The 25,594-nt window shown below is 35.0% G+C and overlaps 1 protein-coding gene across 2 annotated transcripts in view; it reads left to right on the top strand.

The window, feature by feature from the left end:
- The first annotated feature begins 1,835 nt into the window (after positions 1 to 1,835).
- Positions 1,836 to 25,594, top strand: part of LOC145321760 (isovaleryl-CoA dehydrogenase, mitochondrial-like) — an 85,772-nt gene continuing 62,013 nt past the window's right edge. For both annotated transcript variants that reach the window (XM_080163344.1, XM_080163345.1), the window contains exons 1-3: positions 1,836 to 1,934; positions 3,612 to 3,670; positions 7,218 to 7,268. In XM_080163344.1, the coding sequence (XP_080019470.1) occupies positions 1,854 to 1,934; positions 3,612 to 3,670; positions 7,218 to 7,268 (191 nt within the window). In that variant the 5' untranslated portion in view covers positions 1,836 to 1,853. The remainder of the gene's footprint in view (positions 1,935 to 3,611; positions 3,671 to 7,217; positions 7,269 to 25,594) is intronic.

Below are 25,594 nucleotides of genomic sequence, written 5' to 3'. Positions count from 1 at the left end.
TTATAATATAATAAGCTGTAATGCAATGCTATACATGAATTTTCTGTATGGCTAAGAACCTGTTTTAATCCATAGTAATCGGTTTGAAGCCATACTGAAAAAACGTTTCACCGGTTTTACATTATGTCTACTTTATTTTGTAGATTAACTGGCGACGGACATACAATTGATAGACGAGCGTTAATAAACGCTGCGCTTCTTTTTTTTTGATAAGGGATTTCTGTGAGATAAGTGTTTGTCTAAAATAACTTTAAATTAACAGATTACAGTAAAGTTTATATTTAGTATACCTTTATTAGTGCTGTGTTAATAGTTTAGTGAATGTCTTTATAAACTCAGCTTTCTCTAGCGTATAAAACCAGAATTTTCAAAGCAGACGTAAATATGAAACTTAGGTTACGGTGTACATAGTTTGAAAAAAATGAGCGTACTCTACAAAATGAAGTACTAACGTCCTAATTCTAGATTATATAACAGAACAAATTAGGATTGAAAGAACTGACAATTAACTGTCATTCTATCTATACAACGACTAAAGGAATAATTTCGCTTGATCGCGCATTTAGTATCTGTGCGTCTGTAGCAATTTAAAGATATTAAGGTTAATTTCTTAAAGCAGTTTCAAAGTGAATAAACGAAATTGTTATTTGTGACGAATTAATAGTATGACAACATCCATAAAAGCGAAGCACTTAAACGGTTGGCCAGACAGACATTAACACTTGTAGAGTGTCAGAAATGAATAATCAGAATATGAATGTATAAGAGTCGAAGCAAAATTGTAAGTAAATTTGTTGAAAAACTGCTTGATACAGTATAATGTTTATGGATATACTTACATTTTTAGGACTTGATTATAGAGTTGCTTCGTTTATAATATTGTACTTTGTTGTCCCAGGAATAAATCGGATAATTAGATCATATTAAAAATTGTTGTGAAAAAAGTAAAAAAATCAACATGTTAAAAATGGACGTACGGACATTCTGGTAATCATTATAGAATACTACGCTTTCTAAATCGTATCTCTTCTAGAAAAGAAACACCTTGCAAAGTTTAAAATCGATAGTACAATTCTAACATGCCTAAATTAACGAAAAAATCTATCCGTTCCGACGAACTGACGGACTTACCCTAATTATAGAAAAGCTTCACTTTTAAAAAGCATAAATATATATTCAGGGATGTGCTGTTAATTCAAATTTTTAGCTCTAACTCAACATCTTCCAAACCAAATTAATGTAGAAAAATTCCGTCAATTTGACAAATACAATCCTTATTAGATTTGGAAAACCAGAAATATTTAAACGTTGATAGAAAATATTTAACAAATTAAGTTATCCTGTCTTTAGTCCCTTGAGTCTTTAAATCAGCCAAAATAATAAAATTGAATGACAGCCATAAATATGAATTTAAAACCCATTGTCTCATCCTTCTATTCTTGTATTATATCCTTATAATAAAGTAACAGGATGTGCTTGTCTATTTGTCTCTTTGTGTGTCTGTCTGTCTGTCTGTACCGAAGAATCTCGATAACCGCTTAACCGATTGCGTTCTCCTTAACAGGGTAGCTTCTCATAGGTCCTGGGAAGGTTTATAACTATTTTGGGGGAGAGTACCACCATCCTCTCAAGAGAAATCACAAAAAAATAGATTTTAAAAAAATATTCGTAGAGCCTTGAACACAACATAGAAATCGCACTATTTTTAAAAACTTTTTCTTTTAAAATTGGCCGTTGGAATTCAACTTCCCTCCTCCCAGATTCTCCTAGAGGCCTCTAGAGGCGTAGCCGCTAGTTAGATATATGTTGAGATACCTATCCTTATTTAAGGATTTTGTCAATATTCTAGAAAAATGTCAAATGTAACAATATCATGTGTGAAGTTATTATCACGTCAAGTAAAAAGACCTCAGATACTGTTCAGTCGTTCCCAGGTATAACCTATCTATAATAGAGGATGAACTCAAGGAGGGAATGGACATTGGACTGTAAATTACTCTAGTATCCAAAGGTTTACAACAATTCGTTAGCCTAAAATTTGTCCTACTTTTATTGAATTTTGATTTGTTGGTTTCAAACCAGAAGATCCAAAACGATTCAACAATAATTAAAATCTATATAGTACAAGGGGGTTATTTTGTTTATTATCATGGGAGATGTATATCAATTTACTGTCCATTGTCTTATTCCTTCAGATCTCTGGGATTTAATATTTCCAAAAGTAGCGCAGTCAATTAATACATAGTATGTGAGTTTCTCGTATTCATTCGAATCCGGTGGATAGGAACCGGTTCTCATCCATACGAAAAAACTATGTCTAGCATCGTATTATATCCAGCTTTCTACAAATATAAAAAAGTACAATCATAAGATTAAAACCAGTTTTTTTAGCCGGTGCCTTCGACACCTCGGGGCTAAAAAACTAGTTTTAATCTCATAATTGTACATTCTATATCCGCGGAAAGCCGTTTATAATACGATGCGAGAAATAACTATTCTCGTATTCATTCGAATCCGGTGGATAGGAACCGGTTCTCATCCATACGAATAAACTATGTCAAGCATCGAATTGTATCCAGCTTTCTACGAAAATAAGAATGTACAATCATAAGATTAAAACCAGTTTTTTTAGCTGGTACCTTCGGCACATCGGGCCTAAAAAAAAACTGGTTTTAATCTCATAATTGTACATTCTATATCCGCGGAAAGCCGTTTATAATACGATGCGAGAAATAACTATTCTTACTTTCTTAATTTTGTTAAAGATAGACGGCTGATTTTTTTTCTGTCTAAAGATTAAGATATCCGTAACTACGAAACCGATTGAGTTCTCCATTTTAGTGAAGCTTAACATAATTCCTGGGATGGTTATACTATTCTAATTTCTAGAATTAAGTCCTAAGTTTTAGGCTATTTTTAAATCTTACTACACAGAGCCTTTAGATGCTAGAGGTCCAGCTACTAGTTTTCTATTATTAGTGAGCATCTACTTTTTAATTTTATACTTTGTTTTTCTAAAAAATCTAGGACATTCATGCTATAGTCCAAATGAATTTTCAGATAAATTGTCCAAATCAAAACATATATTTTTTTAATTAAATTTTTCATAACCAATAATAATAAATATAAATTCTTATAAAAGTTAATGAAACTGTCCATAACAATATTTTTAATTTTCCTTAATTTTATTGCCAACATTTCCTTCTTTAGTTAACCCTTTGAAGTTGGACCCCTTTCAGCACATTTAAAAAGTATGTCATGATGTCTCCTGTTTGATAACGACTATAAGTGAAATAAATCAAGTGACTAACAGAGCATAAGCAATAGATTGACAGACCATGCAAATTACATAGTGGAAGTAAATATATAAAATCAAGAACTATCTGAATCCAATGCAATGTTGGGGACCTTTTTAGTCTGTTAGAAAATTGCTTTCTGCTCTTTTGTAGCGACTTTGCTGTGTTAAAATTTCCGACGCTATTGGCTGATATTTAATATAGTGGATGCTTCGCTACTATTGGGAAAAAAAGTTAGCTTTTTGTTGCTTTAATTTTATTTTGTACAAAAATCATTTTTATCAATTACTCATCCTATTTTTTTTTTATATTTAGTCTTTCTATCCAATTAATGATGAACTATTTGGACTAACTTCAGATGAGAAACAGCTGAGGTAAATCACGTAAACATGTTTTCTCGTATTCATTCGAATCCGGTGGATAGAAACCGGTTCTCATCCATACGAAAAAAACTATGTCTAGCATCGTATTATATCCAGCTTTCTACGAATATAAAAATGTACAATCTATATCCGCGGAAAGCGGTTTATAATACGATGAAAGAAATAACTATTATTTAAAACGATTTTTAATTGTATGGCATAGCTTATCTACGACTAGGGTATATCTATATATCCTATAATATAAAGTAATAAGCTTTTTTTGTCTGTAGCGAAGGATCTCGCTAACCGCTGAACCGATATGGTTCTCCTTTACATTGAAGCTTCCTATAGGTCCTGAGGTGGTTTTAGGCTATTCTATTTTATAGATAAAGTCTGGGTATGGTGATAAGCTATTTTTCTGCCCTTATTTATCCTTTAGAATAGAGCCTCTAGATGCTAGGGGCGCAGCCGCTAGTCCTTATAATAAAGTATATCGGGTTCTCCTTAACAGGGTAGCTTCTCATAGGTCCCGGGAAGGTTTATAACTATTTTTTGGGGAGCTGGGACACCCCCAACTCCCCCCAAAAATGAAAAATCCCCCCTCCAAAATAAATTTATTGTTCTAAAATTAAAAACAAGGGGGGGATGCACCCTAGATATACCACACTTTTCTGGGATCTTGCTGAGTCAAGTATCAACTGTTGGGAATATCAAAGGATGACTCCATGCAAAATTTGAGCCGGATCCGGCCAAAACCGGCCGTGAATTTTATGAAAAACCGGTTTTTTCCGGTTTTTAGGGGGTATCTGTAAATCGATTCAGCTGGAGCAAAACCGGTTAGAGGTACAAAAAATTTTACTTCACATAAAATTTAGCCAATGCAATTGCCTACAAAAATGTACTTCATCATCAACTTGATTGGACAACTCTTTCCCCTCCTAAATGTCCATTAAAACCTCGGAAACGGCAAAAATCGCCAAAAATCACGCCTTCGGCGGCAAATAACGGCTAAACGGTCAGCCGGAGGCGAATGAAACATAAATAAAGAAATGTCTGCCTCAAAAAGTTGTTCAACATCAAAGAGATGCTTGAAGTCTCTAAAACGACTCCTTCCCCTCCTTTAAGGGGAAAAACTGAAAAAACGTGATTTTCAAAAGTATGCCCACTTCGTGGGTGTGGGGGGCACTGAACCCGTCACCCCAGGGTCACCAAATATAAAGTCTAGGCGGCCCACAATGCTGAATTTTCACCAAGTGAAAGTCTTGTGTCATTATCTCTTATGAGAAAAAAGTTATTAATTAATTAAAATTTCAAATTGTGATTTTTTGATGGATTTCTTTGATGAAATGACAGGCTGGTCAATTTTTAGGCCATTTTTTGCTGTTTTCGGCCCGCCACGCCCAAACGGTTTGAGATAATCTCACGGGACCTTTTGCCCGACCTAAGCCTGGTTATTTGTGAGGTCTAGGAAAAAAAACAGACTTACGCAAAAGATTATAATTATAATCTTTACATAGAAAAATGGCATGAGGTGAGGGTTTGAGGGGGCAAAATGAGCCGACCAGCGATTTTTGACGGCACGCAGCGACGTCGTGCTTCATCCAATCCGGGATTTTTTTTTCTTAGACCTTACAAATAACCAGGCTTAGGTCGGGCAAAAGGTCCCGTGAGATTATCTCAAACCGTTTGGGCGTGGCGGGCCGAAAACAGCAAAAAATGGCCTAAAAATTGACCAGCCTGTCATTTCATCAAAGAAATCCATCAAAAAATCACAATTTGAAATTTTAATTAATTAATAACTTTTTTCTCATAAAAGATAATGACACAAGACTTTCACTTGGTGAAAATTCAGCATTGTGGGCCGCCTAGACTTTATATTTGGTGACCCTGGGGTGACGGGTTCAGTGCCCCCCACACCCACGAAGTGGGCATACTTTTGAAAATCACGTTTTTTCAGTTTTTCCCCTTAAAGGAGGGGAAGGAGTCGTTTTAGAGACTTCAAGCATCTCTTTGGTGTTGAACAACTTTTTGAGGCAGACATTTCTTTATTTATGTTTCATTCGCCTCCGGCTGACCGTTTAGCCGTTATTTGCCACCGAAGGCGTGATTTTTGGCGATTTTTGCCGTTTCCGAGGTTTTAATGGACATTTAGGAGGGGAAAGAGTTGTCCAATCAAGTTGATGATGAAGTACATTTTTGTAGGCAATTGCATTGGCTAAATTTCATGTGAAGTAAAATTTTTTGTACCTCTAACCGGTTTTGCTCCAGCTGAATCGATTTACAGATACCCCCTAAAAACCGGAAAAAACCGGTTTTTCATAAAATTCACGGCCGGTTTTGGCCGGATCCGGCTCAAATTTTGCATGGAGTCATCCTTTGATATTCCCAACAGTTGATACTTGACTCAGCAAGATCCCAGAAAAGTGTGGTATATCTAATGCACCCCCCCCCCCAAAAAAAAATTTTTTTTTTTTAAATTTTCTTTTAATATTTAAAATAAGAAATTGGGTTAATAAATTTGACTCTCTCCTCCTTAAGTGCCCCTAGAGGCCTCTAGGGGGCGTAGCTAGTAATAAAGTAACAGGATGTCATTGTCTATTTGTCTGTGTGTTTGCACCGAAAGATCTCCGTAACCGCTGAACCGATCGGGTTCTCCTTAACAATGTAGCTTATCATAGGTCCTGGGAAGGTTTATAACTATTTGGGGGGAGGGTACCATAACCCTACCAGGAGAAACCGCAAAAAATAAAAAAAACGCTGCCCGGCGGAGTTTTTTTACTTAGTTGAAAAACATATTTTTGGTAAACAGCTGATTTTAACATAGATTAACAAAAAAAAAAATTCTACGTGTCCCAAGAGGCCTCTAGGGGCGTAGCCGTTAGTAAATTTATAATTTACCTCTGTATGCTAGTTGGTAATTTTCTTTAAAGTTCCCAGGGGAACAGAAGGCTCTCAATCTTAAAATATACATTGAAAAAAGGGGCGAGAGGGGCCCTATTTTTTTGTGAACCAAACACCCACGAGGGGGTCCTAATCATGCGGGGCTTTCTTTTACCCAATATAACCTAACCAGAAACCTAAAGTAAAACAATAACAAACTAAAATCTACCCCCTCCCCCTCCTTATTTTCAAATTAATATAAATTAATGGGGGTTGGGATATAACATTTTTTCTCAGTTGAATGAAATCTTTAGTTATCTCATTTTAGTTCCTTACTCCAATAATGTTATCTATATATGTCCCAGTATATGAATAAACAAAAGCCATGCTATGCTAACTTTATGTACGTGATCTTCACTGCCAGCTTTATTGGTTGATTTAATTGATTTCTTACTAAGCTTGAATGATTGCTCAGGGAATGGATATACAATACATGTGGATATTATGACAGGGGTAAAATTTGTCGTCAATTTAGGTTTCTTGGTCAGTTCGTTCATCCAGTACTTTGAGAGGGAATTGGGTAAAGGAGGCGGAAGGAGGGGATCGTTATTTTAGCCAGCTACAAGTTTCGCATGATAATCTGGTGTAAGATCCAAGTAATAATAAATCCGTTGTTCAGGGAGACTGTTTTCAACTTTGCTCAGAAAGAAATTGCTCCATTAGCAGACAGGTTTATGTCATTTAAAAACATCATTAATTTTAATTGATTAATTTTAAATTGAAAATATGATTACAAAATCCTTAAAAGCGAATCTTATGAAAGATAACTATTTATCAATTAACTAGCGGCTACGCCCCTAGAGGCCTATAATGCCACTTTCAATGTTTTTTTTTAAATAATGCGTAACATTTCTATATTGCGTTTATTCCCTACGTAAAAAGAATTTTTTGGGGGGGGATTTGTGGTATCCTACCCCAAAAATAAAATATTCATAAACCTTCCAGGGACTTATGAGAAGCTACCCTGTTAAGGAGAACCCGATCGGTACAGCGGTTAGCGAGATACTTCGGTACAGACAGACACACAGACAGACAAACAGACAAACACACATCCTGTTACTTAACTATAAGGATTGTACACATAAACTACTAATTTGTGTATTAGAGTTAATCAATTTTCAATGAATTTTTGAATTTGTGTCTAGTTAATGACAACATCCATAAAAGCGAAGCTCTGAAATGGAAGGACAAACGAACATTAACACTTGAAGATTGTCAGAACTGAATTAGCAGAATATTAATGCATCAGTACAAACAATATTTTAAGAAAATTTGTTGCAAAACTGCATAAATAGATGATACTGTTTAAGGACATACTTACATTTTTGAGACTTGTTTATAGAGATGCTTCGCTTATAACATTGTACCTTGTTGTAATAGGAATTAGTTTTCAAAAAATCAGAAGAATCGGATAATTTTAACATACAAAAATTTGTTGTCAAAAAAGTTAAAAATCGACATGTTTAAAATGGACGTACGGACATTCTGGTATTGGTTATAGAGTTGCTACGCTTTCTTAATTTTACCTAACTACTATAGGAATAATCATGCAAAGTTTGGAATCGATAGGACAATTCAAACCTGTTTAAATTAACGAAAAAAGCTAACTCTCTGTGACGGACGTATGGACGGACGGACGGACCGACCCTAAATATAGAAAAGCTTCGCTTTTAAAAATCAAACTAATTGTATTTTTATTACATGATTTTCTTACAATGCAATGTTTTAATTTAATAAGATGAATTCGGCATGTAATATGTTTATTCTAGATTTTAAAAATCTGTTTTTGAACAATTAAAGATTATTCTAGTATACAACATGAACTGAGGAGCCAGCTCCGAGAGCCAGTCGGCTCCGAAAATTGAAATTCATAGTGTAGTATAAGTAAACTTTATAAGTAAATTACATTATGTTTTTAACATTATGTTTTTCAGTTTTTCGGAGCCGGCTCCGGGAAAAAAATTAAATATTTGACAAAATCTCCACTATGTTTTCAAGAAATAGACATTTTTTACATTTTTTACATTTTTTTGTAAAATAATAAATTTTTCTTAAAATACTCGAAAAATATACTGCTTAAAAATCGCTCAACCTATTATATTTGTTAATTAAAATCTTGTAAACGGCTTGAATGAATGTTACAAACATTTATTTATTGGGATTTATTTATTTTAATTAAGATCTATAAAACGGCAAATCTTATTGACTATTCTATAAATCAATCTCTCTGTATTTATGTGATAACAAAGATCTCATAAACAGTTAAATCACACAACTTTTAACCGCTGGACTGATCAATACAAAATTTTCAGGGAAGTTTAATGTAGGTCTCGGGTTGAGTTTAAGTTGCTGGAACGATTATTGCAAAGGGGGGGGTGGATGGAGATTGTCAACTAAGATCTCGAAAACTGCTGGAACGATTATTGCAAAATTTTCAGGGGGGTTTTAAAGATCATAGGTTTTATGCTATTTTAATGGGGGATGCGACACTAGCTCTTTAATATATTTTAATCACACAACCTGTCCTATTTATCAATCTGTATGTATGTGTGTATGTAATAAGATCTTAGTAACGGCTGGACCAATTATAATAAAATTAATATGGTAAGTTTTAAGCTATTTGAAGGAGATAGATAGATAGATATATATATATATAGATATGAACATACTCATTGTGAGGGGGGGGGGTGGAATGTTTAAATATTTTTTTCTACAAAAGCAAGGAAAAAATGGGTATATATGTCAGGGATGGAGGGGACATTGGACTATAAATTTCACTGGTACACAAAGCTTTCTAACTACTTTATCTTATTTGTAGACTAAAAAACTTTGGGTACCTTTATTTAAATTCTATTTGTTGGTTTCAAACTTTTCAACAATTGATGTAGAGATGGGGTAATTTAATTTATCCTCCAATATCTTATCCCTTAAGGTCCGAGAAATGTTTAAAACTTATTTATGACCCACTGTTTCCTTTCAACTATTATGTAATACATGATTTTTAAAAGCAAAGCTTTTTATGATTATGTTTGGTCCGTCCGTTTTTTCCGTTACTTTAGGCATGTTAGAATTTCATTTCATGGGGATTCCTGTAGGAGATAGGTACAATTTATAATCGTTATTAGAATGTTCGTACGTCCATTTTAAACAAGCTGATTTTAACTTTTTTAACAACAAATTTGTATGTGATATTATTTTCGATATATATTTATGTCCTTAAACATTATCCTGTATTTCAGCAGTTTTTAAATTTTTTTTCAATTCTAACACTCGTCTAATTGTCTTAGAGTTTCGCTTTTATGGATGTTGTCATCCTTGTTTTTAAAGAAAAAGAAATTTCAATTTTAGCCAACTGGTCGAGATACACGACACCTTTTTCCCGACCTTAAGTTTGAGCAAATAATTATAACAGATTATTTTCAACACGCATTTACATTTTTCTGGAAATATATATTTTTTGAATCAGAAATGGCTACATTAAAAAAAAAGTATATATGAAAAAGACAGCCAGATCGATACACAAATAGACAGATAAAGGACAGTTAAAGTTGGGTTGGAGGTAGGAGTTGAGGGGATTGGGTCAAGGTGATAATCGTTATTTTGGCTCGCTGCAGTTTCACTTTAATAGAGAAAATGAAATACTGATGTAATATTCAAGTAATAATATATCGCAGTTTCAATTTTAAACTTGTTAATACAAATAATATCAATATTCAATCTATAAATATTTTCCCTTTACCTAAAAATTATTCTAACAAGAATGACAACATCCATAAAAGCCAAGTTCTGAAACTGTAAGACAGATGAACATTAACTCTTGTATAGAGTCCCAGAACTTTATATACAAAATATGAATTTATAAGTTTTGACAAATTTGTACGTAAATTTGTTGCAAAACTTCTTAAATACAGAATTCTTTTTTAAGACATACTGACATTTTTAGGACTTAATTATATAGAGATGCCTCGCTCAAAATATTGTACCTTATTGTAAAAGGAATCAGTATTCCAAAAATCAGATCAATCGGATCATTTTATCACATATAAAATTGTTGTTAAAAAGTAAAAAAATCAACATGTTTAAAATGGACGTACGGACATTCTGGTAACGCTAATAGGGTTGCTACGCTTTCTAAATCCTACCTAAGTACTAGAGGAATCATCATGCAAAGTTTGCATTTGACAGGACAATTCTAAAATGCCTAAATTAACGAAAAAAGCTATCCGTTACGGACGGACGAAATAACGGACCCTAATTATAGAAAAGCTTCGCTTTTAAAAACTAAGACAATACTTAACAAGGATGACAACATCCATAAAAGCGAAGCTCTGAAACGGAAGGACAAACGAACATTAACACTTGTAGAGTGCCATAACTTAATAATCAGAATAAAAATGTATAATAAATATATAATTATTAACTCATCCAGAGTTAGGACACATCAGGTGTAAACTTCGCTGAGTTAGGGCCCCATGGAGGGGTTAGGCATATGGCAAAAACCCATCCCACCACATTTACAATTAATTTCTGATATATGGCAATGTGCTTTCATTTCTCGATATGCACTTTGTGGGAAAGTACCCTAAACTTCACTGCTGTCCTTGCTTTTTTATTAAACTTGCGGCTGCGCCCCTAGCATCTAGGGGCTCTATATTCGAAGGGATAAAGAAGGGCAGAAAAAAGCTTAAAACCATACCCAGACTTATTTATAAAAATAAAATAGCCTAAAACCATCTCAGGGCCTATACGAAGTTTCTCTCTAAAGGAGAACCATATCGGTTCAGTGGTTAGCGAGATCCTTCGCTACAAACAAAAAAGCTTTACTTTATATTCTAGGAGGATATTTTTTTTATGCAAAGCATATCTATAATTTGTATATATAAATATCAGTCTGAGGGTGAATCACAAATTCCTATCTGACATTACAGATAGACTGCTTTAATTTTGATTGAAAATATTCTCGATACCGTTGAGCATCTAATATATGATTTACTTATTCCATCAGCCTGTAATACCCTGATAATTGAGTATCTACTCTTTGCCTTAATTAGTTGGCTAGTCTGTCTGTAACCCTCCAGATGACATCAATTTATGTAGGAGATATGTACCCTTTTCTTCTAATAAAAATAAAAGCCTAGCAGCTAGTCCTTAAAATAGAGTAACAGGATCTGTGTCTGTCTATACTAAATGCAAAATCAATGTGATTCTTCTTTACAATTAAACTTCTAATAGGTCCTATACAATTGAGCAATGACGTCCAAGGCGGGGGGGATGGGTTAAAGTTGTGTTACCTCCCCCCCCCCCATATAAAAATTACCCCTACCCATTAAGGAGGGGGTATTTACACCCTCCAAACAATGAATAATCCCTAACAAAAAATTCCGGCAAGCTTCGCGCGCTTAACTTCTTCCACTTTCAAGATTTTTTACTACCGCCCAAATTCAAAAGACTATATAGTTCCACCAGATTAAAACAGTTCTGAACCATGATAAAAAATAAAAATATATGTTATAGTTTGCAATGGCCCTTTCATTTAACAATGCACTGGGTATGTCTAAACAATGTCTATTCAAAGAAGTACCATTTTCCCAATTATTAACAAAAAAAAATTAAATTACTCCCCACCCCGACAGTTTATCACGGGGGTATTTACCCCCCGTCCCCTCCCATAAGATTTCAGGGGGGGTGTAATCCCCCCCCAAGCAAATTTTACCCCCGGGTAACATTTTTTTTTGGGGGGTAAAACAACTTAAGGCGAGCGAAGCGCGCTTTTTACCCCCCCCCCAAACACAAATTACCCTCCCCTTAAAAAATTTTATGATTAATGCCATCTACTTATAAATCATATTGTACGTCGGTCTATCACTAATGTCCTTTCTCATTTTCTCAGCTTTTACAAAGACAAACTTTGATGTTTGATGGTTTGTATGACCACTGAACAGCATTATTTACTAATTTTTTTTAAAGACTTATCTACTTAAGAGGTAAATCATAGGTTATATGCTATTTTAATGAGGGGGATGCGACACTAGATAACAATTTTTGTTCTAATCAGACAACCTGTCCTATTTATCAATTTATTGTTCTGTATGTATGTGTGTATGTATGTCAACTAAGATCTTATAAACGGCTGGACCGATAATAACAAAATTTTTAGGGAAGTTATACTGAGTTCCAGGGTAGGTTTTAAGCTATTTGGAGGAGGGATCAATACAAATTTCCAAGCGAATTTTACAAATTTCATTGTTAGGCTATTTAGGTTAAAGATAGATGGATAGATGGATAGATAGATAGATTATTAAAGATTTAAAAAAAAAAATTTTTCCTCATAAATTTAACAATTAATGCACTTTTATATAAATGTACTTTTCATAACATAATGCACTGTATTAAGATGATAATAATTCACATTTGTAATTTTGTGTTAAAAATGTTACAAAAAATGATAGGAATTTTTTTGTGCGACCTCCTTATTGATTTTAGATTGGGGTCAACAAAAATGTTTTAAAATTTTATCTTTTTTAAATTAAAAAGGAAATTTTTTTTCTATGCTCAACCCTTCCAGGGAACCCTAACTATGTAACCTTCGGCTACTTTATAAAAAAAAACAGTCTAATTGTCTTAAAAATGTAAAAAAGATTTTTTACGCCCCTTGTTTGTACGCATTTTTATAAATACCCAATATTAAGACCCACACTTTCACATTTTTAGGGAATTTTTACAGGCGTAACAAAGATATCTATAAGCTTTTGTGTCCCTTGCTGAATTATTACAAAATATTAAATAACGAGAAGTAAAAAGATCTCTGTAAATGTCTGTACCAAAGGATCTCGCTTACCTATAAACCGATATGGTTCGTTATTAAAGGGTTGCTTCTCATAGGTAATGGGAAGGTTCATAACTATTTTAGGGAGGGTTCAACTACTTTAGGGAATCGTCCACAGTATCTCCTATGGTAAGGGCCAAGTTGAGTTAAATGTTTGAACCAAAAACAATTTTTTGATAAAGAAACCAATGCATAAAGTTTTATAAATTAAAATATCTAATCAAAGTATTGAATAATTTTAATCATGTTTAGTTCTACTAATCTTCTTTATTTTTTTCTGGAAACTTCGTACCTTGTTTCAGTTAAGTGACAATTAAGTAGCATTTAGTATAAAAATTCTGTCTTTTATTTCAGAAATATTTTACCGCATTTTAACAAATTTGTATAACTTCTAGAGTTAATGTGATGGATATAAATATTACATAATAGCAATAGCAACTGCAAAATGTTTTCGTAGGGGCCAGAAGATAGCCTAAAACCACACCAAAACTTAAATCTAAAAATATATGAGCATTAAACCTTTCTGGGACTTAGGTGAATGTTCCCTGAAAAGGAGAACTCAATAGTTTTCGTAGTTATATTTAATTCTTAAGCTTCAGACAAAAAACTTACTTCTTTATTTAATAGAATAATATAATAAATGTGCAGGTAAAGAGTAGCATAGCTATAGGAAACACAATAATTTAGGAGGTGTAAGCTCGATGATAGTATAGACCATGGGGAAGGGATAGTCTTTAGTAGATTGTTATCCATTACATTTTCTTTTTAAAATTTACCCGCTACCAAAATTATGAATTAATTTGTTTGATATTGGGTGTGGGGGTGGTGGTGTAATTGATTTCCACATTCTTATCTCTAGTCCCTGGTATACATGCCATACAGGAACACAATATTGGCGGCAAAAGGTCCTTTTTAAGTAAAATTTGGATTTAGAATGTTTCCTTTCTACCAAGAATTTAAGAATAAGAATATGTTTGTCCACCGTGCATAACGGTAAACTCTTTTTGTTTCAGACATGTCATAATTTTACTGTCGCTTTCCAACTTTACATGATGAATCCTATGTATGATGAAACAGGGTACGATTTAGAAAGCGTATAAACTCTACAATTGTTACGTATGTTTCTTTAAATCATGTTTTTTTTAACTTTTTGACAACATTTTTTTATGTATTATAACTATTATATGTATATATCTGATATTTGGAATACTGATTCCTCGGAAAACAAAGTACAATATTATTAGCGCAGTATCTCTATAATAAAGTAAGTAGGTGTGTCATTAAACAGTGACATGTATGAAGTTTTACAACAAATTTACATACAATTTTGTTAAAACTTATACGTTTATATTCTGCTTATTCAGTTCTGACTCTCTACAACAGGTCCGTAGTCTTACTTTTTCAGAGCTTCGCTTTCATGGATGTTGTCATCCTTGTTAGTTTATATTGGATTGGTCAGGTTTATTTCAAAATATTTTAATTATGCCTTGTTAATATTAGATAGTAATTCAAAATGATGTAGAATTTTATATTGAAAATTAATATTTTTAGTTCACTTACATTTTCCTTAGTACATGAAAAAATATATTCCCGGCCATAAACTTTTTTTACATAGCATATAGGAGCAAAGCTACTCCATATTTTTTCTTTATACAGAAAGAAGTAAAAGTGTTGAACTATGACGTCAGAAAAAAAATAACAATTAACCAATGAGAGGCTGCTATATATTTTACCATTACAAATACTGGCTTTTCATTGGTTAATTGTTAATTTTTTCTGACATCATAGTTCGACACTTTTACTTCTTTCTTTATACAGATACTAAATTATATGGATATATTATGTACACGCATCATGTAAGATCTTGTAAATGTAAATCTAGTGCGTCAATTAGAATCTTTTGATAAGATAAGTATAGGTCGGATGAATTGGAAGGCTTTGATTAATCTTAAAAGCTCCATTTACATTTGAACACAATTTGTAAATGATTAATTTTATTATCTCTTATTTTAAAAAAATATTTCAACAGCCTTCATGATTGTCCTTGTTATTTTTTATAGATAACTTTCCGTTAAATATCCCACACAAATTTTGTCACTTTTTCTTAATTTAAAAAAGGCTTTTCAAAATGTTTGTTGCATTTCTATATTTGTGCAAATGACGAGATTATCAATTTATCTATGCAAAACATTGCTTTTAAAATTTCCCATTCTTTTATAATATACTAGCGGCTACGCATATGGAGGCCTTTAGGGGCAATTAAGGGGGGGGGGGGGAGTTTAATTCCATAATCCAATCCCAAAGAGGCCTGTAGAAGCCCTGAAGATGAGTTTCGAGGAGTCAACCCCTTCCTTTTCCCCCCTCATTTTTAATTCTAATAAGATAATAAGATTCCCTGGCTCCAGCTTGGTTATAAACATTGCTAGGACACATGAGAAGCTACATTGTAAAGTAAAACCAAATCTGTTCAGCTGTTAGCAAAATCCTTTGGTACTAGCAACATATCCTTACTAATTTATATAATAGAATTACTTTTATATGATATTATTAGCATATAGATATAAACGACGCATGTTGATTTCTTAATATAAAAAAGTTTATCAAAATATCCATAACGTACCAATTTGTAAAACCGTTTGAGCATGGGTTATAGGAATCTACATTAAAATATTAAACTCTATGGTTAAATAAGAGCCGAGAATTTCACATTTCCCCTTAAACGTAAAGGCGGCAGAAAAGACAGATGGACAAAGTGAGTTACAATTTCACCCAAATTACCCTAGTGAACATTGATAACCAACCACCTTTTAATAAATTGAAATTAGGAGTAATAGGTTAGGGCACATCAGGTACAGGTTCCGTTGGGATAGGGCCTTCCCCCAGAAGTTGGCATATTTAGGCAAAAAAACAACCTCCACTTATTTAAGAAAATTTTAAAAATGGGAGGTTATAAGTGCACAACTGGAACTTGTTTGGAAGTTAGTTATAGAGTAGCTTTAATTCTAAAAACAAACTGTAAGAAAAGAAGTTTAAAATTATTTGTGCTTAATTTAATTGTACATAAAGTGTCTAAAGTTTGTTAAAGTAAAGCTTTTCTATAATTAGATTAGGTCCGATAGAAGTTTTTCATTGCGAATGATAGTAATTTAAATTAAACTACGTAGAAAATTTTAAAATTACAAGCTTAATTGGTTAGCCAGGTTAGTCAATCTTACTTTTTTAAGTTCATTTTTTTGGAGGGGGGATATTTTTCATTTTTTGGGGGGTTTTGGGTGTCCGAACCCCCACGAAAATAACTTAAAACCATCACAGGACCAGTAGTTGCATTCCCTGAAGAGTAGAGCTCAATCAGTTCATTGGTAACTGAGATATTAAGCTTCAGACATCGCACTACTTTTTATACTAGACTAGCGGATTTGCCCCTAGCATCTAGGGGCTTTGCCCCAAGAGGTAATTTTAAAAAAAAGTATTCTGGTGCTGCTTATTTATTTGTAGTAACTGCCTAAAAACAATTTTTTGGGTGGGTGGTTTCGAGGTGTGCCACCCCCAAAGAAAATAGCTTAAAACCCCCACAGGACCATTAGGTTTATACCGTGAATGTATATATCAAATCCATTCAGTGGTTACCAAGATCTTAAGCTTCAGACGGGCAGACAGACATCGTTCTACTTTGTATAATAGACTAGCGGCTGCGCCCCTATCAAATAGGGGCTCTATATTCTAGAAAAGCTTCGTTTTAAACATTTTGCATTAAAAAAACAAACAAATATATTTACATGGATTTCCTCAAAGTTTTACAATAACATTTTCTTATTCGTTGGCTTCCGAACTTTGAGTACTGTTTTTATAAAAGAGGCTCAAAGGTCACATTAAACTTCTATTATGGTAACTTACAAGGAAAAACAGTCATAAAATAAAATCTGAAAAAATAACTACAATTTATTGAAAAAAATTTATTTACATTGAAAAAAAAACACATAAAAACATACATCATTAAGCATAAAAAGATTATTCCACAGAAAATAAAACTGAATTAAAACCGACTGTAAATATAGTGTCATGTGAAGGAATCAAAGTTGCAGGTTTCGTCATATTTTTATCGTAGTTTTTCTCCTATATCTAGCCGTGGGGTCAATTGCCTAACCCTGTGGGGCAATCACCTAACCTAACCTAAAATAACCTTTCAAATATATTGTGAAAACACGACGAAACCTGTAACTTCGTTTCCTTCACATGAACCGATATATTTAAAGACACACATAACAAAAAAAGAAAAAAATTACTCATATTATAATAAAGTAGTTAAAAAATTACCCTATTTTCGTTAAAACTGAAATATTTTTTCAATTATCATTGCTAGTTCTAATTGCCAAAGATCGCTTATTAAAAATTAGTAAAGATGAATGCTTATCAAGATGGACTATTCTCTCTATTGTTTGTTGTAAAATCTGCTTTAAAAATTTAAAAATCTGGTGGTTCGTGTGCATTTTTAGAGAAAATTACTTTATCTAGTTATAGCGGCCAGCCGCTAAATATTAAAACAGCTGTAGAGCAGCCAATTTTAAAATAACTATTTTACCATTGCCAAAAATGGCAAATAACAGAAACAGACATTTTTGGCAGTTACGGCGGTAAAACTGCGGTTGTCGGCGCAAATTAATATTCGTATATGTTTCTTATCACAAGAAAAGACTAGATAAAAAAATTTGTCTGTTATAGAGCTGTTACTATTCACAAAAGTTTATTATTGCTTAAGGATTTACCACAAAAAAACTGTGAATTTGAAAGCCTCATTGAATTTCATGGGTGTGAAAATGACAGTAAAACTATGTTTATGACAGTAGTGAAGGTGTAATTTTGTCAGTGAATAAAAAAATATGGGTATAGTCCTTTCCATGACATCGCTCCATATGGGGCGATGATTTTAATTGATCGCCTCTTATGACAAGGGGCGATGTATTGGCTCCTTGAAAGGAGCGATTTAATAGCCCCATATAACAAGAGGCGATGTTATGACTCCTTGAAAGGAGCGATTTAATAGCCCCTTGCCCTAAGAGGCGATTAAATGATCCTTTATCGCTCCTTTATCGCCCCTTCTAAAGAGGAGATGATATGTCCTCTTATCCCAAGGGGCTATTTAATTAAATATCGCCTCTTCATGGCCCCTTCACTATTATATATATCTTAGTCCCTTGATGGCCCCTACATCGCTCCTACATCGCCCCTTCATCGCTCCTCCATCGCTCCTTCTCCAAATTTATATTACATTGTACTTTGATGGCCCCTACATTGCCCCTCCATCGCTCCTACATCACCCCTTCATCGCTCCTTCTTCAAATTTATATTACATTGTACTTTGATGGCCCCTACATCGCCCCTCCATCGCTCCTACATCGCCCCTTCATCGCTCCTTCTTCAAATTTATATTACATTGTACTGTGATGGCCCCTACATCGCTCCTACATCGCTCCTTCATCGCTCCTACATCGCCCCTTCATCGCTCCTTCTCCAAATTTATATTACATTGCAACTTGATGGCCCCTACATCGCTCCTACATCGCTCCTCCATCGCCCCTTCATCGCTCCTTCTCCAAATTTATATAACATTGCAACTTGATGGCCCCTACATCGCTGCTACATCGCTCCTCCATCGCTCCTCCATCGCTCCTCCATCGCTCCTACATCGCCCCTTCATCGCTCCTTCCACAAATTTATATTACATTGTACTTTGATGGCCCCTACATCTCTCCTCCATCGCTCCTCCTTCGCCCCATCGCCCCTTAATAGCCCCTTACCTTAATTTATATAAAAAAGCCCCTACATAGCCTCTCCATCGCCCCTTAATAGCTCCTTACCTTAATTTTTATAACATAGCCCCTACATAGCCTCTCCATCGCCCCTTAATAGCCCCTTATCTTAATTTATATAACAAAGCCCCTACATAGCCTCTCCATCGCCCCTAATAGCCCCTTACCTTTATTTATATAACAAAGCTCCTACATAGCCTCTCCATTGCCCCTTAATAGTCCCTTACCTTAATTTATATAACATAGCTCCTACATAGCCTCTCCATCGCCCCTTAAAAGCCCATTACCTTAATTTATATAACATAGCCCCTACATAGCCTCTCCATCGCCCCTTACCTTAATTTATATAACATAGCCCCTACATAGCCTCTCCATCGCCCCTTAATAGCTCCTTACCTTAATTTATATAACATAGCCCCTACATAGCCTCTCCATCGCCCCTTAATAGCACCTTACCTTAATTTATATAACATAGCCTCTACATAGCCTCTCCATCGCCCCTTAATAGCCCCTTACCTTAATTTATATAACATAGCCCTACATAGCCTCTCCATCGCCCCTTAATAGCCCCTTACCTTAATTTATATAGCATAGCCCCTACATAGCCTCTCCATCGCCCCTTAATAGCCTCTTACCTTAATTTATATAATCCTTACCTTAATATATATAACATAGCCCCTACATAGCCTCTCCATCGCCCCTAAATAGCCCCTTACCCTAATTTATATAACATAGCCCCTACATAGCCTCTCCATCGCCCCTTAATAGCTCCTTACCTTAATTTATATAACATAGCCCCTACATAGCCTCTCCATCGCCCCTTAATAGCCCCTTACCTTAATTTATATAACATAGCCCTACATAGCCTCTCCATCGCCCCTTAATAGCCCCTTACCTTAATTTATATAGCATAGCCCCTACATAGCCTCTCCATCGCCCCTTAATAGCCTCTTACCTTAATTTATATAATCCTTACCTTAATATATATAACATAGCCCCTACATAGCCTCTCCATCGCCCCTAAATAGCCCCTTACCCTAATTTATATAACATAGCCCCTACATAGCCTCTCCATCGCCCCTTAATAGCCCCTTACCTTAATTTATATAACATAGCCTCTACATAGCCTCTCCATCGCCCCTTAATAGCCCCTTACCTTAATTTATATAACATAGCCCTACATAGCCTCTCCATCGCCCCTTAATAGCCCCTTACCTTAATTTATATAGCATAGCCCCTACATAGCCTCTCCATCGCCCCTTAATAGCCTCTTACCTTAATTTATATAATCCTTACCTTAATATATATAACATAGCCCCTACATAGCCTCTCCATCGCCCCTAAATAGCCCCTTACCCTAATTTATATAACATAGCCCCTACATAGCCTCTCCATCGCCCCTTAATAGCTCCTTACCTTAATTTATATAATCCTTACCTTAATATATATAACATAGCCCCTACATAGCCTCTCCATCGCCCCTAAATAGCCCCTTACCCTAATTTATATAACATAGCCCCTACATAGCCTCTCCATCGCCCCTTAATAGCCCCTTACCTTAATTTATATAACATAGCCTCTACATAGCCTCTCCATCGCCCCTTAATAGCCCCTTACCTTAATTTATATAACATAGCCCTACATAGCCTCTCCATCGCCCCTTAATAGCCCCTTACCTTAATTTATATAGCATAGCCCCTACATAGCCTCTCCATCGCCCCTTAATAGCCTCTTACCTTAATTTATATAATCCTTACCTTAATATATATAACATAGCCCCTACATAGCCTCTCCATCGCCCCTAAATAGCCCCTTACCCTAATTTATATAACATAGCCCCTACATAGCCTCTCCATCGCCCCTTAATAGCTCCTTACCTTAATTTATATATCATAGCCCCTACATAGCCTCTCCATCGCCCCTTAATAGCCCCTTACCTTAATTTATATAACATAGCCCTACATAGCCTCTCCATCGCCCCTTAATAGCCCCTTACCTTAATTTATATAGCATAGCCCCTACATAGCCTCTCCATCGCCCTTTAATAGCCTCTTACCTTAATTTATATAATCCTTACCTTAATATATATAACATAGCCCCTACATAGCCTCTCCATCGCCCCTAAATAGCCCCTTACCCTAATTTATATAACATAGCCCCTACATAGCCTCTCCATCGCCCCTTAATAGCCCCTTACCTTAATTTATATAACATAGCCTCTACATAGCCTCTCCATCGCCCCTTAATAGCCCCTTACCTTAATTTATATAACATAGCCCTACATAGCCTCTCCATCGCCCCTTAATAGCCCCTTACCTTAATTTATATAGCATAGCCCCTACATAGCCTCTCCATCGCCCCTTAATAGCCTCTTACCTTAATTTATATAATCCTTACCTTAATATATATAACATAGCCCCTACATAGCCTCTCCATCGCCCCTTAATAGCCCCTTACCTTAATTTATATAACATAGCCTCTACATAGCCTCTCCATCGCCCCTTAATAGCCCCTTACCTTAATTTATATAACATAGCCCTACATAGCCTCTCCATCGCCCCTTAATAGCCCCTTACCTTAATTTATATAGCATAGCCCCTACATAGCCTCTCCATCGCCCCTTAATAGCCTCTTACCTTAATTTATATAATCCTTACCTTAATATATATAACATAGCCCCTACATAGCCTCTCCATCGCCCCTAAATAGCCCCTTACCCTAATTTATATAACATAGCCCCTACATAGCCTCTCCATCGCCCCTTAATAGCCCCTTACCTTAATTTATATAACATAGCCTCTACATAGCCTCTCCATCGCCCCTTAATAGCCCCTTACCTTAATTTATATAACATAGCCCTACATAGCCTCTCCATCGCCCCTTAATAGCCCCTTACCTTAATTTATATAGCATAGCCCCTACATAGCCTCTCCATCGCCCCTTAATAGCCTCTTACCTTAATTTATATAATCCTTACCTTAATATATATAACATAGCCCCTACATAGCCTCTCCATCGCCCCTTAATAGCCCCTTACCTTAATTTATATAACATAGCCTCTACATAGCCTCTCCATCGCCCCTTAATAGCCCCTTACCTTAATTTATATAACATAGCCCTACATAGCCTCTCCATCGCCCCTTAATAGCCCCTTACCTTAATTTATATAGCATAGCCCCTACATAGCCTCTCCATCGCCCCTTAATAGCCTCTTACCTTAATTTATATAATCCTTACCTTAATATATATAACATAGCCCCTACATAGCCTCTCCATCGCCCCTAAATAGCCCCTTACCCTAATTTATATAACATAGCCCCTACATAGCCTCTCCATCGCCCCTTAATAGCCCCTTACCTTAATTTATATAACATAGCCTCTACATAGCCTCTCCATCGCCCCTTAATAGCCCCTTACCTTAATTTATATAACATAGCCCTACATAGCCTCTCCATCGCCCCTTAATAGCCCCTTACCTTAATTTATATAGCATAGCCCCTACATAGCCTCTCCATCGCCCCTTAATAGCCTCTTACCTTAATTTATATAATCCTTACCTTAATATATATAACATAGCCCCTACATAGCCTCTCCATCGCCCCTTAATAGCCCCTTACCTTAATTTATATAACATAGCCTCTACATAGCCTCTCCATCGCCCCTTAATAGCCCCTTACCTTAATTTATATAACATAGCCCTACATAGCCTCTCCATCGCCCCTTAATAGCCCCTTACCTTAATTTATATAGCATAGCCCCTACATAGCCTCTCCATCGCCCCTTAATAGCCTCTTACCTTAATTTATATAATCCTTACCTTAATATATATAACATAGCCCCTACATAGCCTCTCCATCGCCCCTGAATAGCCCCTTACCCTAATTTATATAACATAGCCCCTACATAGCCTCTCCATCGCCCCTTAATAGCTCCTTACCTTAATTTATATAACATAGCCCCTACATAGCCTCTCCATCGCCCCTTAATAGCCCCTTACCTTAATTTATATAACATAGCCTCTACATAGCCTCTCCATCGCCCCTTAATAGCCCCTTACCTTAATTTATATAACATAGCCCTACATAGCCTCTCCATCGCCCCTTAATAGCCCCTTACCTTAATTTATATAGCATAGCCCCTACATAGCCTCTCCATCGCCCCTTAATAGCCTCTTACCTTAATTTATATAATCCTTACCTTAATATATATAACATAGCCCCTACATAGCCTCTCCATCGCCCCTAAATAGCCCCTTACCCTAATTTATATAACATAGCCCCTACATAGCCTCTCCATCGCCCCTTAATAGCCTCTTACCTTAATTTATATAACATAGGCCCTACAAAGCATCTCCATCGCCCCTGAATAGCCCCTTACCTTAATTATATAACATAGCCCCTACATAGCCTCTCCATCGCCCCTTAATAGCCTCTTACCTTAATTTATATAACATAGCCCCTTCATAGCCTCTTCATCGCCCCTTACCTTAATTTATATAACATAGGCCCTTTATGGCTCCTGTACAGCCTCTGTAATTGTATTGCCCCTTCATTATAGAAGGTAGGGCATTAAGGTAAGGAAGGAATGTGACCCTCTACAGTTTTAAATTTAAGTTTTAAAAGGATGACAAGGATGACAACATTTATAAAAGCAAAGCTCTGAAACGGTAGAAAAAAGTTTAAAGGAAGCCTGCAAGAAATACCACGCTTTAACTGCTGAAAGACTGCCACAAGTAGACCAAATACCCCAAATTTGAAGCCTTCAGCTTCTATAACAAAAAAGTTCTAGGCATTTTAAAATGACATTTTATGTACAATGGAAATTTTGAAAGAATTGCAATGCTCATGTTGAAAACTTTAAAATTAAACTACGTGGCCTAGAAACAAAATTATAAGCTTATTTTTGTCATAAATTTAGGTTTCCAGTAACTAATTATATTTTTACAATAAAAATACCCATTTTTATAGTCAAAATCATTAAAAAAAAATAAGTTTTACTTGCGTTGTACCGAATGTACTGTAGCCAATCAGAAGGCTGAATCAGCTTAACAACCAATCACAGCTAAGCTTGTATTAGTTTACCCCTTTGTTTCCGCTATGATTTTCGTTTAAAAATGCAATTTAAATCGATTTTTTTTCATAGATTTTGACTATGAAATGTGGTGTTTTTATTGTAAAAATGTAATCAGTTACAGGCAATCTAAGTTTCTGACAAAGATAAGGTTATAATTTTATGTCTAGGCAACGTAATTTAATATTGTTTTTTCTTTTATGAGCATTGGAAATCTTTCAAAAATTCCATTGTACATAAAATGCTATTTTGAAATGCCTAGAACTTTTTTGTTATTGAAGCTGAAGGCTTATAATTTGGGGTATTGGGTCTTCTTGTGGCAGTCTTTTAGCAGTTAAAGCGTGTTATTTCTTGCAGGCGTCCTTTAATGAACATTAATAATGTAGAGTGTCAGAACTGAATAGTCAGAACATAAATTTAAAATTCGAAACAAAATTGTAAGTAAATTTATTGAGAAATTGCTTACATGCAGGAAAATGCTTAAGGACGTACTCACATTTTTTGGACTTGATTATAGATATGATTCGCTTATAACATTCTATTTTGTTGTCCTAGGAATCAGTATCCCAGAAATCAGATTAATCGGATAATTTTGATACATAAAAATTTGTTGTAAGTTAATAATTAGTATGCTTAAAATGGACGTACGGATATTCTGATAATGATTATAGACTTTCTAAATCGTACCTTTCTACTACAGGAATCACATGCCTAAATTAACGAAAATAGCTAACCGTTACGGACGTACGGACTGATCCTTAATATAGAAAAGCTTTGCTTTTAAAAAGTTAAAAAGATTTTTTGAGGGGATGGGGTAATATTTTTCTTGGGGTGAATTTTCTGGGAGGGTGAAGATACCCTCCCTCGAAATAATTATAAACCCTCTATGAGCTTAAAAGAAGCTTCACTGTAAAGGAGAACCATATAGGTTCAGCGGTTAGCTTTTCTACAGACAAAAAAAAGATTACTACTTTATATAATAGGTTATGAAAAAGGAAAAAAAAGCAAGATAACAAGGATAACAACATTCACAAAAGCAAAGCTCTAAAATCAGGAGGTCAAACATAAATTTTGTTAAAATTAGCGTAAATCTATAATACAAAGTAGAATGATGTCTGTCCATCCGTCTGTCTGTCTGTCCGTCTGTCTGTCCGTCTGTCTGTCCGTCTGTCAGTCCCTTAAGATCTCGGTAACCACTGGACCGATTATATTCTACTATTCAGGGAATATACCTACTGGTCCTGTGGTGGTTTTAGGCTATTTTCTTGGGGGGTGGGATACCCCCAACCCCCC

Source organism: Acartia tonsa, chromosome 6, assembly GCF_053477335.1.
Source record: "Acartia tonsa isolate MP-2025a chromosome 6, ASM5347733v1, whole genome shotgun sequence".
Lineage (NCBI taxonomy): Eukaryota > Metazoa > Arthropoda > Copepoda > Calanoida > Acartiidae > Acartia > Acartia tonsa.
The sequence above is the reverse complement of the archived record's forward strand: the minus strand, read 5'-3'. Positions and strand labels throughout refer to the sequence as shown.